Source organism: Necator americanus, chromosome III, assembly GCF_031761385.1.
Source record: "Necator americanus strain Aroian chromosome III, whole genome shotgun sequence".
In the NCBI taxonomy this organism is placed as follows: domain Eukaryota; kingdom Metazoa; phylum Nematoda; class Chromadorea; order Rhabditida; family Ancylostomatidae; genus Necator; species Necator americanus.
In genome coordinates, this window is record NC_087373.1 from 27152123 (window position 1) to 27169094 (window position 16972).

Consider the following 16972-nt stretch of genomic DNA (forward strand, 5'->3'; position numbering starts at 1 on the left):
TAACTGCACTTCGTACAGGCCTATGCGACTGCTGTGCCATACGATGAAGGTTTTTGAGCGTGTCCTGGAGGCTCGTCTGAGGAAAATTGTCAGCGTTTCACTCAACCAGTGCGGTTTTGTGAAAGACTGCAGCACTATAGATGCTATCCATGCAGTCCGTATCCTTCTGGAGAAACATTGAGAGAAGAACCGCAGTGTGCATCTTGTTGAGAAAGCTTTCGACGATATCCCACATGAGCTGTAATGGATGTCCATGAGGTCGCATAGAGTACCAGAAGAATATGTGCGGTGGACAAAGCTGCTTTATGCGAAGCCTACCAGCGTTGTCCGATGTGCTGCTGGAACAAGCAGGCCATTCCTTGTACAAGTAGAGGTTCACCAGGGTTCATCCCTGTCACCCCTGCTGTTCATACTGTGCATGGCCACGATAGCGAAGGAAGTCCAGAAGCAGCATCAGTGGACTCTATTCTTTGCCGATGATGTCATGTTCGCGTCGGAGTCTCGAGGTGATCTTCAGAAACAAGCACAGTCTTGGAAGGATCGGCTTCAGAAATATGGATTGCGCCTCAACACATCAAAAACTGAGTACATGGAGTGTGGACCAAGGACAGAGGATGGTTCAATTCTTGCGTGTTAATGCGGCATGGATGAAATGGAAAATGGCAACAGGCGTACTGTGCGACAAGAAAGTGCCTGTTCGACTGAAGTCGAAGATCTACAGGACGGTTGTGCGTCCTGTTGCCCTTTACGGATGCGAGTGCTGGCCGACGACGAAAGCCTTGGAAAGAGTGTTGCACGCTATGGAGATACGGATGTTAAGGTGGACGATAGATAACGCTAAAAGACAAAGTATCCAACGACATTGTGCGCTCCATCTTCGGCGTCGTCCCGATAACTGAGAAGATGAAGGAGGCCCGACTGAGATGGTTCGGTCACGTCTTGCGGCGAGAGGAAGATTCTGTTGCCAAAACCGCACTGAAGCTCGACGTTTCAGGAGTGAGGCCGCGTGGGAGGCCAAAGATTCGCTGGTTAGACCGTGTGAAGCTGGATATGATAGATGCGCGTTTATGTACGGCTGATGCAATGGATAGAACCAAATGGAAGACAAGAAGCAGAAAGGTGGACCCTGCAACAACGTGGGACAAGGAAGAAGAAGAAGAAGAAGAAGAAGGAAAGAGTCGAGACACTGGGCGTAGAGAACGTTGGGGTCTGTTCATTTAGAGCTTGTCACTGGAATTTAGTGGAAATTCAAACTTAAAATAATCGAAAATACGGTGTTCTTAAGATATACGCTCGTTTGGAATTCTTTTTCTTCTTTGTTCGTTTTCGAATCAGTGCTTTCTGGAAGCGTAGAAAGATGTTCTAGCGAAACGCTTGTCACACCTCTTTCAGCTTACACATAACCGATAGAGGAAATTATGACGCTATAAGAATGTGTCGAACACCTTTGCGGAATGAATAATTTAGGTATTTCTAGGTAAATTTCTATTGCTCACGCCTTCTCTCACTTTTCAGTGACTTAGATATGTAAGATTTGATAAGCTCCTTTTCTTTTTTTGCTACCATATCGCTGAAATAAATGAAATGAGAGGGGCTTTTCATTAAATGTTGTTAGGAGTAATGAATGTACAACTACATTACTTGAAAACAAGTTAAACTGAAAACATTTAGAAGAGTTTGTTCGTGTGTGTACAGATACTAATTCAATCTATAGTGAAAGTGGTCAATGCTCACATCGGGTACAAAAATGATACGAAAACCAGCTTGTGAAGATAAGGTAGGCATAGTTGATTAAAGAGACAAGACTTGCGAAGCATAATTAATCATTTATTTCTTGTATTCTTTTTATTAGTTACTCTAAAGTAGCCGAAGCTGTAGTACTGTCAATATACGATGTCTGTTGGCTGCGTTTTCTCTGGTTCGCATGTTAAATTCTGCTTATTTGTTACAGGCACCTGAAAAACCACTTTGAATCTACATAAGCATTATATAATGCACGTATTAATACACATACATTACACCTGGTGCCTTTGTGTAAATGCGTTTAAAAGCATCACCCCACAAATTTGGGTGGTGCGGGTTTGAAGTGGGTTATGCTTACATTTGGTCGTAAATTATGGGGATGAGGGTGATTCCATCTATTTTTTGCTAGTTGCCGCAAAACACGCCCCGAAAGAAGCGGCGTGTGCAAAAGGCTGTGCTCTCCCATAGAACTCGTTGTAGAAAATGCGCCAAGGAACGCTCGAAGCCGTATCTTCTGGGCCGTTTTTTTGTGGAAATTAGGAAGGGATGGACGGAATCACCCTTCTCCCCATAATCTACGACTCCGTACAAGCATAACCCACCTGAAACCCGCACCTCCGCAGATTCGTGGGGTGATGCCTTTAGGGTGGCGTGGTATAGAGGTTACGATCTCGAGCGCAGCCTCTTATTGAATTGTGTAAGGTTACAAGAGTTTTTGACTATGCTTGTTTGCAGTGTGATATGTTACAGTAAAAATAGGGAATTTGCGTAAACAGAGCAAGATGAATAATTTAAGCGTCACAAAAGCACCAGAAGAAGAAGAAGAACGTTTTGCGGGTTACGTACCCTCAGCAAAATCCTTTTCCCTTAGTTTTACCGTTTGTTACCTCAAAAATATTGGTTTGAAGGGGTTCAATTTCTGAACGCTTTTCTCTTTGTAGTTGTCCATGTCATTTATTGTAATCGTAGTCATAGCAAAATCTTAAAATCCATCCTAGCAGAACGCTAACCAGAAATACAATCCCTACAGAATTAGTTCTTTGACGAGATACTCGGGCATGAAAACAAACTATTGATCTATCGCAAAAAAAGGATTTTCTGAGTATTACGACAATTGAGGATTCTAATCGTGGGAACTACACAGAAAAGTGTGAAGGGAATTAAATCTCTACAAACTAAGGTCTTAGATTCTCCCTAATAGCACAACAAATGACAAGACTGATAGGAAAGGACTCTGCTAAGATCATTTTCTCTACTCAACTATTACACAGAGGATATTATGAAAAAATAGAAAAGCCAAAGAGATAGAAGTTCGGGGAGCATTCCGCCCACTGAAAGGTAGACGCCTTCGCGGAAGACGCATCCATCACCCGAAACATGCTTTTTGTTCGTCGATTGTACCCACATGCACATTCATACGATTCATTCATTCAAAATGCGCGACGTATTCGTTGGGTAGACATTTCCGAATACCTTCTGTGGAAGCTTTGGTAACATTCAGATGAAGAAGTTTTCTCCAGTTTGGAACGATAATGTAAATATGATTTAGGTGCTTACCTTTTCTTGCCACTGTACCATTTCAGATCGTTGAGTTATTTCCTCTTTTTCTAGTAAGATTCCGTTTAACGGTTCTTGGACGATACTGTTCCTGGCTTCAGTGTTTTGCGTAGTATTTATAGCTGCATTTTCTTTAGATCCACGCATCTTTTTGTGATCTTCATTTAAGGTGATCATGTCGTCGGACTCTGCAGGATCACCATATCTTTTTCTAACGTCAACGATTTCTGTGATTGTTTCATTTGAGGCAAGCGATACAATGGGATTGCGAGTGATTTTGCTTGTTTGCAAATCGAATATTCTTTCCTGAAAAATCTCAGCTTTCGTTTTGAATATGTCAGCAGAAATCAATGCAGCACAGTTGATTTTTTTATACTGAAGGAAGAGCAGCATAGGGTAGTTTAAGCATGACATACTTAGAATAGCTTCTCCGTTTTGAGAAGCCTTTCACGGAGAAATAAAATACTCTACTAAAATGTATTACGAAGCAGTTACAATCAGCGTAACACTTTTTGTTATACAACACATTGGATCTTCGATAAAGGCACGCACATAGCTCCCTCTACAACATCCAAAGAACTCTTTGTGGAACTCCCTACTTTTATTCATGCTTTTTATAGTTCTTTGCTATCTGTTTCGCATAATAGGGGAAAGTTCCTGCGGAGTGGAGCACTTTGAGAAATGTCCCGGAAACGGTAAGAACTTGTTAACAAGCGATGAGGGTTTTCTACTACGACTACGAAAGATGAAAGTCGTGTGCAAGTACATAAAAAACAGAAATTGAAACTACACAAAGTAAAATCCTTGAGGCTGTCTAGGCAAAAAACAAATGTCAATACTAATTGAAAAGACCTAACTAATTCTATTCATTTACTATTATGTGAAAAAGGAAAGGGCATGTATTTAAAAAAAAGATGTCTGGGTAGTTTTCCGCATACCGTGGAAGGCTCAGTGCACACCTTTAGTGTGAAACGTGCTGTAATATGACGAAACATCACTTCGTCATATTACCACTCCTTTTACGCCGACTATAAATGATTGTATCTCCCAAAATGACATTTCTTGCCTTTTTTGTCAGAAATCATCCCTCCTCACAATTCTTTCCATAATATCTGCATTTCTAAAACATCATAGGCAACTCTAAAGAGAAATGTGCTTTCGTTTTTCTGCACATCACATCGATGTGAAGAGCCTTAAGGGCGACATTTTCGAGGTTGTGTTTTCTCTATCCATAAGTAGGGGCGGAGCGGGAGTGTGACATGCAAATATTATTGAATTTTTGCAATATCCTAAGACTGAGAAATCTAGGAGTAAAATGAAGACATTTGTGGTACTAGAGCGGTGGAATCATTTGCCGGGTGTTTACTCACTTAAAGGCATCACCCCACGAATCTGAGGTGGTGCAGATTTCAGGTGGAGCATTCGTATACGGGATGGGAGATTATGGAGAGGGGTGTGATTCTATCCATTTCTTCCTAATTACCGTAAAAAACGGCCCGCACTTTTTTTTACGGTAATTAGGAAGAAAAACGCGCTATTTTCTACAGCGAGTTCGATTGGAGCGCATCTGTGCATCTGTGAGCGCGGCAATAAGGGAGAAATGGACGGAATCACCTTTCCCTCCATAATCTACTATCCCGTATAAGAATACTCCACCTGAAATCTGTACCACCTCAGATTCGTGGGATGATGCATTTAAAAACAACATTCGCGAAAATTGTTTTCGAGGATGTTTTTTTCGGACTGATGGCTCTGAAGTCCTGATTTCTCAAATTTCTCGATTTTTTTTTGGGAAAAGATTACGAGAAAGCAAAAGTCATGGCTCTTTCCTTCCTACTTCTATTACTTATTTGTTTTCTCCCAGCTTTTGTATGTAAACCCAATTTTTACGCAATTCCTTGGCCTTACTCCTGAGAAGCGCACGAAACGTTCCTGTTGTAGACTGCACTGCTCTTCTTTTGATGTCCTTTTCTCTCCCACAGCGCAGCCGGGGATTTCCGCGAATGGCTAAATTTGATCAATTCAACAATAATCGACGAATATCTAGACTTTCTATTATAGTTAGTATCACTCTTCACTTCATTTTTCCTCAGAACTTCCTTTTCTCAACTACCGACCTTTATTATACGTAAGATAGCTGTTACTGATTTAGAGATAAAAATTACGTTTTGCTCTTCTGAATTCCTCGTTATTGGCACGATGTCCTCGGATTTCTTTGTAGTTTCCACGGATCTCATGGGAGACAAACCGCCGGATTCACGTCTCTGAAAATGTAGGAGAAGTGCATGTGATGAAAAGAATATGAGAGGGATCTTGCCCAAAACTTCTCACAAATCCAGAAGGACGCCAACAGAGTAGCTCATCCCCCCAACAATTTAGCATGTTGCGGATGATAGAAAGCTGGCGCAGCAATAGCACAGGTGAGTCAGCTTCTACTGCTTACTTCGATTTGGATCGTGGTCGGTGGACGACGCATTTTGATTTGTGGGAGGAGGAGGAACTGGGGATGATCTTTCTTTTACTCCCTAACCACACCTCCATCCCTACTCACTTATGCAGAGATCCCAACGTTGAAAATTTACGGATGCGCTGCCTTTAAAGGAAGGAATGAAGCCAGTAGTCAGAAATGAAGTCATTATAAGGTCTGCTTTTGAAAGTTCTCTCGATATCATGCTATATAATAATGCGCTTAGTTCGTGTGGCATGTGTGTGTGTCTGTTTGTCTGTCTGTCTTTCTGTCTCAGACAAGAAATTCCAAAAAGAGAGGGAGACGGAAACCATGGCGTCGAATTCGTGCGCTGGAGCCAGACAGCTGTAAAATGGGGTGAAGTCCCACGGGGTCGGAATGGGGCGCCAGTGCCAAAAAGCTATAGAGTAAGGAGAGACGGGTTCCACTGCGTCGGATTGGTGCGCAGGAGCCCCAAGGCGGTAGAATGGGTTTCTATGGTCCCTTCGCATATCTATTTCTCAGCATGTCTCCCTGATGCTGCTAACATGCTTTCTTCAAAAAGTGCAAACACAAATACAAACGGCTGCTTAAATACAATACTAGCCAACACACGTTCACGTGATCTGACGTAGAGTTTTATCTTCATCACTACGATGATGATATTCACCTCACTTCATGTTGTCACATCATTCTTTGCTGGTAGTTGAGAGCGGAGGAAACTCATACTTCGAATAATGTTTCCAAATTGTGGAAGATTGAGAGAAACAGATGTAAAATCAAGTTTGATTGTTCTCCAAACATAGCACTGACGCGTTTGGAAAGAAAATCATGTAATCTATCATCTATGCCTGAATTTGTAAGGGAAGAAAATTGAAAAAAAGCGTTGATAGAAGAAAAAAAACAATTATAATTTCACAAAAAAGTCACTACTGATTTTTCTTCGGGTTATAATTACATCCACCATCCACCAAATTATACATCCACCAGTCTGATCGTTCGGCTTTAGCCGAACGTTCAGACTGGTGGATGTATAATTTGGTCACAGAGATTTATCAATGAATCAAATTTCTTGAGCATCTAGTTAAAAAAACCAAAGTCAACGGTGTGGTGATCGGATACTGCAGCAGTACTACCATGATCATGCTATATAATAACGGGCTTATTCTGCAACGTGTATGAGTGTTGTGTGTGTGTCTCACGAAATCCCAAAAATTGAGGGATGGAGGGAGACGGGTCCCATGGCCTCGAATAGGTGCGGCGCCGTCGTAGGGCGGTAAAAGGGGGTGACATGAGTCCAACGACCTCGGATTGATGCGTAGTAGTGCAGTAGTAACGCACTGAAGCTTCGTATGCATGTCGCAAAAGATAAACGGGACAATGTTACAATTTCATAACCGTGGCCACATCCCACTTTTATGACTCAGCATGTTTATTTCCCAGCACGTTTGGTTGGTAACACATGCCTTCAGAAAGTGGAAACACGCAAGCGAACTGCTGTTTAAATTGTAACCAACAGTTTGTGTGATCTTATGTGGAACGTTGCCTTTATCAGTACGATAATGCTGTTCACTCATTTACGTTTATTTTACGTTAAAACATCATTCTGTAATAACTGTTGGGGAAAAACGGGTAGAGAACCCGTACTCCGAGCACTACTTTCAAATTGTTTCTGTATTATATTGGTATCGAAGGTGCGTTTGAACTTGAAGTTTGAATACTTTCTAAGGGTAGAATTGACGCGTTCAGAAAGAAAACTATGAGATCTTTCGACTGAATTAAAAAAAAGAAGAAAGCGTTGTTAGAAAAACACAGGTCTAATTTCACAGAAAATGCCACTAATAACAATTTTCCTTGATCAGTGGATGCGACCGAAGCGAACACCACAGAAATTCTGAAGTCCAGTTTTAGCCGGACGTTCAGAGTTGTTCCCTATAAGCAGCTCAGACAAGAAGCTAAGTAACCAACTTACCATTTTAGAATGGTTTTTACAAGACAGAAGAGTGAAGGGCACCGCCAAAGGAAGAGTTAATGATATCAGAGCAAGCATCATCACGACTTCTTGCAACACCGCATAAAGAGAGAATGAAAGTATTGTGTTTACATTTGGCGCTAATGAAGCTGTATGTCGGAAGCGAACAAGCCTATCACTCGTAAACATAACTGGGGAGTTTTACTCGCTTGCATACAACAGACAGTTTGTTCTTAGTAGACAAATCAGATATGTATTAAATTGAGGAACAAGCTGAGCGTTTTTTTAAGTGAAAAATGCAATGGAAGTGTTTTCAAAGTGCTATATATATGACTAACTTGACTTAATCGGCGGGCTGATATCATCGCCTGACGCGATTACCCGCATCTTCGCCGAGGTGTGTCGTCCTTGAACACAGCTCTGCCCAACCTTCTCGATCTTCTGCGAGAGCTTGCACAGAATCAATCCATTCGTCGCTATTCCATATTCTGCGAAACCTTACGTCTCGCCTGAACTGCCTATCCACGCCGAGTGTCCTCAGGTCCTCTTTCACCGCCTCAGTCCAGAACTTCCGTTTTCGGCCAGGTAGCTTCTTCTAGCTCGAACCCGACGAACTCCTCAGAACTCGTTGAACAAGGCGATCTGCCGGTCTCCTTAATATATGACCAAAGAAGCGAAGACGATTTACTTTAGCCACTTTCGATGGCGGTGCAAGATGTTGATGTTTTCCACGTGTCATCCGCCGGTATACCACATCAATTTCTGCGTAAAGATCTTCATTGTGACATACCCTAGGCCAAAAGTAGCCAAGTAGCCGTCTAAGCTGCTTTCGTTCCGTGCAGTCAAGCCTCTCCATAACCGTTGATGGTGCTGCCCAAGTCTCCGATCCGTACATCATGATGGGGCGAATTGCGGATAGGTAGACTCGCAGCTTGACTTCGTTGGTGATGGGGGTCGACCACAGGCATTTCGTTAAGGAGTTAAATGCAGAAGTGGCCTTAGCGCATCTTTGCTGAACATCTCTCTCGTAGCTGCCATTGTTCTTCAGCGTACAGCCTAGGTAACAGAACTCATCGACGAGTTCTATCGGTTGTCCGTCCACCCAGCTTCCCGTTTGAGGTCTCGAAGAGATCCACATCTGCTTGCACTTATCAGGGCGTAGGCGTAGTCCATAGGCTGCAGCCAGCTTCGATACAACGTTGACAACATGTTGAAGTTTCGTACTGCTTTCCGCGAATATAACAACATTGTCGGCGTACTCGAGGTCAGTCAAGGGGCACCCAGATGGTGTTAAGACAATGTCGACAGGACACTGGTCGACTGTTCTTCGCATAATGTCGTCGATTGCGAAATTGAACAGGAAAGGTCCTGCCACTGCCCCTTGTCTTACTCCAGTTACCACTTCAAACGGTGTTGTACATCCGGCTGGTGTTCGAACTGCAGCAGTTGTTCGTTGATTCATGTCATCAAGCAAGCGAACGAACTTTCCTGGTACTCCATCGGCGCTCAGCGCGTTGAGAAGACGGCCTCGGTGAGGAGAGTCGAACGTGGCTTCAAAGTCCAGAAACGCTAGTTGCATTGGCTTCGAATACCGCTGCCAGATTTCGATCACTCTCCTGACGATGAACACCTGGTCAATTGTAGATCGGCCAGGACGAAAGCCAGCTTGCTCGTCGCGCGTTGTTTCTTCGCGATGTTTAATGAGTCGGTCCAGGATAATGCGCTCCAATACCTTGTACATAACACGCAGCAAAGAGATTCCTCGATAATTCGATATTCGATAGTCCGTGACGGATAACTTCTTGTGGAGGGGAATTATGATAACGTGTCTCCACGAATCAGGTATCCTTTCGTCTGCCCATATTGAACGGATGATCTTTGTCATCTCACGAATCCCAGACGGAGGAAGATATTTTAGCATTTCTGCGCTAATCCTGTCGTCTCCGCCAGATTTTCCATTCTTCATTTTTTGAATACAGACCAGAACCTCCGACACGGTCACAAAAAAACACGGTGGCTCCTCGTTAACCGCGTATGTCGGTCAATGAACGTGTTCGAGTTCAGGGGCTGACGGTGCTAGCCGGTTCAGCAAGGTCTTGAAGTGTTCCTTCCAAATTGGAAGGGTTGCTTCACCGACAGCTACCCCATTGACAGTGTTGAGGACAGGGGAACATCTTTTCATTTTGCCGCTATACTGTTTTAGTGGAGCATAGGCTTTCCGCGGGTTCCTGTCCTCCCACGCCTTCTCAAACTCCATCGCTCTTGACGTCCACTCGTTATCGCGGTCTTGTTGCAGTTGACGACGCAGCTTCTTTCTAAGACGCTTTTCCTGGTTGAAGTCACCAGCGCTGCGCGCGACACATACAGAATTGTATGTGGATTTTGTTTCCGCAGATGCAAAGGCAAACTTCTTCCGCGGCAATAGAACCGGGGGCGTTTCCCTTGCAGCGTCCTGAATGCACTTTTTGAAGGAATCCGCATCGCTAAGCTTCTTCCTGGTCCGTACTCCAACATGAATAGACATGAATTGGCGGAATTTTCTTCTGCATTCATCGTCTTTCAGACCTGCCATGTCGATTTTCGGTTGAAGAGGAACTCCTCGGTTTCTCTTGTGGAACCGTATCTTGAAGCTGAGAAGAACTGGACGGTGGTCAGAGTCGAACGCGACGTCCCAAACAGCTCTAGATTTTCGGATATCTGACTGAGGAATGTTCCTTGCCAGAACGTAGTCGAGCTGAAGTTTAAGAGTCCTCATCTTCCGCTTGCGCTGCTCTTTAGGCGTTAAAAGGGTTGACCCCTGCCACGTGAGTTGATGGCGCCGATGACTCCTCTTAAACGTGGAAGCGATGATGAGGCCCGTCTGTTCGCACAAGTCGACCAGACGGTCACCGTTGTCCGACGTGCGCTCCGCTGCATAGTACCATTTTCCTAGCACATCGGATTGCTGTTCGAGTTCCATCTTCGCATTTGCGTCGATTCCGACAATGACCACCTGCTGGCTTGGTATTTTAGACATCAACGCAGTGAGTTCATCATAGAAGGCGTCCTCACTGTTGTCCTCAGCGGTTTCCGTAGGTGCGTGAGCACTTACGATCCAGAGTTTACGTCCTCCGCGATCCCGCAGTCGTAAAAGGGTGCATCTAGACGACGTTGAACCAAATTCCTCCGCCAGGTTCTTGTAATCGTTCCTCACAGCTATCGCGCAGCCACCTACTTTGTTCTCATCAGCATCGCCGCAGTATATGGTGTAATTTTCGATGCTGATGACGGGCCGATCTCTCATGCGTGTTTCCTGCAGTGCAGCAAAAGGCACACAGAGATATCGCAGAAGTCTGGATAGAGCGGCTTGTTGGAGTTCACTCGATAGTGTTCGGCAGTTCAGCGTGACGAAACGAATGGTTGTTGCCAAAGATTCCATGCTCCCTTCAGACAGTTGACCTTTCAGGTTATGGGCTTTGGGGGTGTGCTGGACGACAGCACCTTTTTGCAATATATGGGAAGCTTTCGCCATATAACAGTGCAGGTTATACAGCTCGTACGTTCCCAATGCGTACACTCGAACGCCTGATTGCGTTTAGTTAAAGCAGGGCCACCACGTGCAGGTAGCAATCAGACTCGTATACGCGGCCCCATATATATGTAATATATATATATATATATATATATATATATATATATATATATATATATATATATATATATATATATATATATATATATATATATATGATTTGATAAAGAACTCCATACTCTAGAAGATAGCCCTACCCTGATTATTTAATTCCATCGATTTTTGTTTTGTCATGTCATTGAAGTGGAATTGTCAAGTTGACGAGAAGGAGAATTTTCGACACCTTAAATTTTTGAGATTAACTGCGATGATCGTCGTTGTGGTGAGATTTGTGTTGTACATGGACATCGTCGAATGAGGTGTGACATAAATTTAAAAAGAACAGAAGAAATGTGGAAAAAATGAAGAAAAGGAAAAAAAATGAAAAGGAAAACTCACACGATACATAGAAAAACATTGTGGAATGAAAAGGGGAAGGTTTGAGGAACGGTGGAACGAACAGCAATGCAGATGCTGTTGATTAATTTGCAGCAGCTTTTTTGTTCTGAAAAATCCTCAAATCGCTACGATTGAGTTGATCAGTATGTGGCCGATTTGAGGAGTCAAAATTCCCGAAATTCCGAAGCGCGAAGACAAAGGCGATCGCATCTTCAACTGCTGCTTCTACATACACAACAACAATTTCAGCTTTAATAGTTTTATCGTATAGTTAAATGAAAAAAAAACAAATAGTGTAGAAAATGTTCCATTTCCTCAACCTGATTTGAAAAAAAAAACTAGAATCAACAAAATTAAAAGTCAGAACAAGACTATAATGTAAAGTGAGCGTGACACTGAAGAAATACTTTTACTTTGAGTGCTGTTTTTTTATTTTGGGAAAAAATGCTCACGACTATTTCCTCAATCATCGTTCATCCTCAAATACATCCTATAACTACTTCCGAAGAATACATGAAAAAAATTCCATCAATTGATTGGTGTGCATGTTTATTTGTGTTTATATGTCTATGAAGGTACAAAACACGAAGTCGAACCCCATTATCTGCATTGAAGTCCTATCAAAACTGATCTATTTCATAAGCAGATGCAGTTGCAGTGGGACCCTCACTAGTTCCAATGCGGCTGTGGAGTGGCGAGGGTCAAGCGTGATATAATGGATCGATGCAATCACGTATGCTATGCTTCACAATTCAGATCGTTTTGACTCGGCAGTATCACGTAGGAGTGAAATTAATCCTGTATGTGTTTATGACCCCATTACTGTTATTTGTGTCGCTGATACTGCTTTTTCTCTTGCGGAGTTCACTTTAAAGAAATTCGTTTATTTAAAAAAAATCCAGGATTGAAAAGTTCAAAAAGACATTTAATCGTAGTCGTATCCTTAGAGTTAAATTTGATAGCACCTCCACTACCATATTGAACATCGTTCGTTAGGATTGAGTGGCATGTCGGGTTCACAATGGAATGCTGCAGCGAACTCGGGTAGGTTACCAACGACTGTATGCATACTGAAAAATCAGAACAATTAAAAAGATATTCAAAAGGAGGTGAGCCTTCCTTGACTGTTTAATAGCAACTTCAAGTTCTCGTGATTGCTAGATCTTATTTGATACTTCTTCGCATTTTTCTTCATTTTATTTGACTGCAAAACATATGAAACTCTTTTTAAATTAATGTCTGGAGCAGTACAAAAGTTTTCATATTCACTCAACATACTGGGTATGGTACTGCCCATGTTCGACTGTCCTTAAATCTTGGCATGATTTAATATGTAGCTTTGACTGATTTGCATGGAACCACTGCTGCATTGTCATTACGTAGATAATTGTTGCGTCGTTGCACATCACAGGCAGAAGTGGACGAGTGGTTCAATCTTCTCAACAAGCAGTGTCCGGATCTCAACTTCACAAGGGAGAAACCCATAGAGAGCTGGTTGTTTTTCTTGAAGGTGCATGTGTCTATGTGCGGAATGAGATATGAAGGACGAAGCGGCATCGAAAACCCAGTAGCAAATACATCTTAGTCCACTAAAAAACATGATCTCTGGCCCACAAAGTGGCTATTTCCAATGGTACCCGACTGCGTCACTCGGCAGTCACGACTTCCCTTCCGAAGGCCCAACATCGTGGATGGCCCAGAAAAGATTCCGTTCTGCTCATCTTACATATGTTATGAGCTGAGCAGTACGGAGCTGTCTACGGAAAGCGAGTCTACAGAACGACGTTGAGGATGTAGAGATACCTGATGCGAACCTCAAGTGTCACCTGGTACGTAGTCGTGCGTATGACCGATTCTGCGCAACTCCCAGCTGCATAGTTCGCCCATAAGGGAGAGAGGGTGATCGCATGGTATCAGGAGTGGTGTATCGCATCACATGCAGGTCGTGTAGTGACGATTATATGGAGGAAACGGGACGATTTCTGAGTATTCGGGTCAAGGAGCATCTAGATGGACTAGCAAAATCTGAACTATCTACTCCACTCGGAGCACGCCGTAGAATACGTCATCAAAACTGCAAAATCGAGGTAGATGTTGCGATGCTATCTTAGGAGTCCGAGATCATAGCGCGCAGAACATTAGAGGCATTTTGGATAACCGCCAAAAGTCCAAAAATGAACAGGAAGGATGAGTGCATTGCGATCTCAAACGAACTAGTTCGTTACGAATCTCTGCTAAGGTTTTGATCTACGGGGAGGGCTGTTAGGTCCCTAGAAACCCTTGTGACTTACAGTTGTGGTACGCGATGGTCTGTTACGTTTCCAAATTTTAGCAAATGAGGTAAGCTCTAGCCGATGTGTTGTCCTTTGGGTTTGGTCATTGTGTGAATGTTTTCTGTATGGTGATGAGGCGCTTGAGAGGATAAGTCACTTATGGCTTTTAGTTTTCCAGGCTCTGACGAAGGCGATAGCGCCGAAACGTTGGCCGATAGTTAATAAAGAAGATCAATGCTAATCGTGGGTATAGCTCAAGAAAATCAGTCAAAAACACTAGGTATAGTCCAAACTGAGCAGGCATGGTTGCACTTCAATCATGCTATATAATAACGGTCTTATTCTGAGACGTAGTATGTGTGTGTGTGTGTGTGTGTGTGTATGTATGTATGTATGTATGTATGTATGTATGTATGTATGTATGTATGTATGTATGTATGTATGTATGTATGTATGTATGTATGTATGTATGTATGTATGTATGTATGTATGTATGTATGTATGTATGTATGTATGTATGTATGTATGTATGTATGTATGTATGTATGTATGTATGTATGTATGTATGTATGTATGTATGTATGTATGTATGTATGTATGTATGTATGTATGTATGTATGTATGTATGTATGTATGTATGTATGTATGTATGTATGTATGTATGTATGTATGTATGTATGTATGTATGTATGTATGTATGTATGTATGTATGTATGTATGTATGTATGTATGTATGTATGATGTATGTATGTATGTATGTATGTATGTATGTATGTATGTATGTATGTATGTATGTATGTATGTATGTATGTATGTATGTATGTATGTATGTATGTATGTATGTATGTATGTATGTATGTATGTATGTATGTATGTATGTATGTATGTATGTATGTATGTATGTATGTATGTATGTATGTATGTATGTATGTATGTATGTATGTATGTATGTATGTATGTATGTATGTATGTATGTATGTATGTATGTATGTATGTATGTATGTATGTATGTATGTATGTATGTATGTATGTATGTATGTATGTATGTATGTATGTATGTATGTATGTATGTATGTATGTATGTATGTATGTATGTATGTATGTATGTATGTATGTATGTATGTATGTATGTATGTATGTATGTATGTATGTATGTATGTATGTATGTATGTATGTATGTATGTATGTATGTATGTATGTATGTATGTATGTATGTATGTATGTATGTATGTATGTATGTATGTATGTATGTATGTATGTATGTATGTATGTATGTATGTATGTATGTATGTATGTATGTATGTATGTATGTATGTATGTATGTATGTATGTATGTATGTATGTATGTATGTATGTATGTATGTATGTATGTATGTATGTATGTATGTATGTATGTATGAATGAATGAATGTATGAATGTATGTATGCGCCACGACCAGAAAGCAATAGAATGGGGTGCGCGGGTTCCGCGCGGTTCAATTGGTGCGCCGGCGCTAAATGAGGAGTGACGGGATCCACTGCAAGGGGTTGGCACACCTACGCCAGAAAGCTATAAAATAAGGTGGTGCGGGCGGATTCTGCGGCGTCGGATTAGTGCGCCGGCGCCACAGAGCAGTAAAATGAGTTAGGAGGAGTCCAGTTGCATGTAGTTGGTATGCCATGTAGCTATAGTATTGCGCACTAAATCGTTACGATTTCGCTTGCGCTTCACTTCCGTAACTATTCTGCGTATCTATTTCTCTGGACGTTTGCCTCAGGTTGGTAACATCTTTTCTTCGGGAATGGAAACACGGATTCAAACGGCTGCTTAAATATTAGTCAACAGTTTACGTGATCTGATGTAACAATTTATCTTTGTTAGTACGATTATGATATTCACGTCATTTCATGTTTCAAAGAAATGTATGTGAAATCAGAGTTGAACGTTTTCAAAATGAAGAACTGACTTAGGAAGAAAAACTGGTTTAGGAAGAAAACTATGCAATCTTTCGCTTGTGCCTGAATTTGTGAGAAAAATACAAAGGAAGCGTTGCTAGAAAAAAAATCTAATTTTACAGAAATTGCCACTACTATTAGTTTTTATTGATCGGTGAAGGGGAGTAAAGCGAACACCACAAAAAAGTCTGAAGTCCGGCTCTAGCCGGTGTTCGCTTTACTCCTCTTCACCGATCAATAAAAACTAATAGTAATGGCAATTTCTGTAAAATTAGATTTTTTTTCTAGCAACGCTTCCTTTGCTTCGGACATTCAGACCGGTAACACTTAAGTGAGTAAGCTGAAGGGAACTGGAATTTGAATTTATAATATCTTCAAATCAATCATTCTTCAATTGTAGTGTTTTGCTCCTGAAAAGTGTGCAGACAAATGCGAAGGAGTAGGAGATCGACCAGACAAAATTGAAATAAAACCTCGCAATGGGCATCCTTTTGTTTTGTTGGTTGTTTTAATTGCTTTCTACAGTTTCTGCAAATCGAACCTCGAGATTAATTCAGAGGCTAAACCCCTTCGGTGGTCTCGACCTAACTATTATCATCACAAAGTAAGATCGGAGAAGTTTGTTGTTGACCTTCCTTTTTTGGGTGTGTTTTTTGTCCATACGACGAAACATTCTACTTTTCGCGTCGAGCATTGAAAATTAGGCAACCAAACGTATAACTTCCCCCTTTTTGAGAAAGTGCAATCTTACTTAGCTGTAACGTACCTGTGACGATCCAGATTGAATTTGTGCAAGAGCAGTCTCGCCTTATCCATTCCATTCTCTTCGCAAAATACCTGAAAAAAGAGAACTGTGATTAGCAAAAGATACCACTAGAATATACGGAACAATTTCCTTAATGTCTTAAGATCACTTCCATTCATTTTATGTCCGCAGTCCAGAAGCACATGCATGAACTGATTGTGTGAAAATCGTAACATTTCAGTACATGCAGCAATCATAGCATATAAGAAATGCAGCTGTAACACAGTGGACA

General features: G+C 41.7%; 6 protein-coding genes across 10 annotated transcripts in view; 2 read left to right on the forward strand and 4 right to left on the reverse strand.

Moving 5' to 3' along the window:
* Positions 1-247: 247 nt before the first annotated feature.
* On the forward strand, positions 248-637 carry RB195_011084 (uncharacterized protein; the record flags this gene model as incomplete). The annotated part of the gene is made up of 1 exon (XM_064192353.1): positions 248-637. The coding sequence occupies one exon, from the start codon at positions 248-250 to the stop codon at positions 635-637; it is 390 nt and encodes a 129-aa protein (XP_064049936.1).
* Positions 638-903: 266 nt separating this feature from the next.
* Positions 904-1221, forward strand: RB195_011085 (uncharacterized protein; the record flags this gene model as incomplete). Its single annotated transcript, XM_064192354.1, has 1 exon — positions 904-1221. The coding sequence occupies one exon, from the start codon at positions 904-906 to the stop codon at positions 1219-1221; it is 318 nt and encodes a 105-aa protein (XP_064049937.1).
* Positions 1222-1883: 662 nt separating this feature from the next.
* RB195_011086 (uncharacterized protein) lies at positions 1884-7799 on the reverse strand (the record flags this gene model as incomplete). The annotated part of the gene is made up of 5 exons (XM_064192355.1): positions 1884-1955; positions 3301-3606; positions 5209-5307; positions 5466-5564; positions 7719-7799. The coding sequence occupies 5 exons, from the start codon at positions 7797-7799 to the stop codon at positions 1884-1886; spliced, it is 657 nt and encodes a 218-aa protein (XP_064049938.1).
* A 514-nt stretch (positions 7800-8313) lies between these two features.
* On the reverse strand, positions 8314-9684 carry RB195_011087 (uncharacterized protein; the record flags this gene model as incomplete). The annotated part of the gene is made up of 1 exon (XM_064192356.1): positions 8314-9684. One exon carries the CDS (start codon positions 9682-9684, stop codon positions 8314-8316), a length of 1371 nt encoding a protein of 456 aa, XP_064049939.1.
* Positions 9685-9759: 75 nt separating this feature from the next.
* Positions 9760-11229, reverse strand: RB195_011088 (uncharacterized protein; the record flags this gene model as incomplete). Of its 2 annotated transcripts, none has more annotated exons than XM_064192357.1 (1): positions 9760-11229. In XM_064192357.1, one exon carries the CDS (start codon positions 11227-11229, stop codon positions 9760-9762), a length of 1470 nt encoding a protein of 489 aa, XP_064049940.1. The 2 variants fall into 2 exon arrangements, with proteins under 2 accessions (XP_064049940.1, XP_064049941.1); XM_064192358.1 differs by having other exon boundaries at positions 9760-11136.
* Positions 11230-12697: 1468 nt separating this feature from the next.
* The window catches only part of RB195_011089 (uncharacterized protein), a gene marked incomplete at both ends in the record, with an annotated part of 49202 nt that continues 44927 nt past the window's right edge, over positions 12698-16972 (reverse strand). For 2 of the 4 annotated variants that reach the window (XM_064192362.1, XM_064192361.1), the window contains 2 exons: positions 12698-12797; positions 16702-16772. In XM_064192362.1, coding sequence (XP_064049942.1) covers positions 12698-12797; positions 16702-16772 — 171 coding nt within the window. Of the gene's footprint in view, positions 12798-13005; positions 13134-16318; positions 16346-16408; positions 16464-16701; positions 16773-16972 lie in introns of those variants that run through there. The other 2 variants (XM_064192360.1, XM_064192359.1) reach the window with 2 other exon arrangements.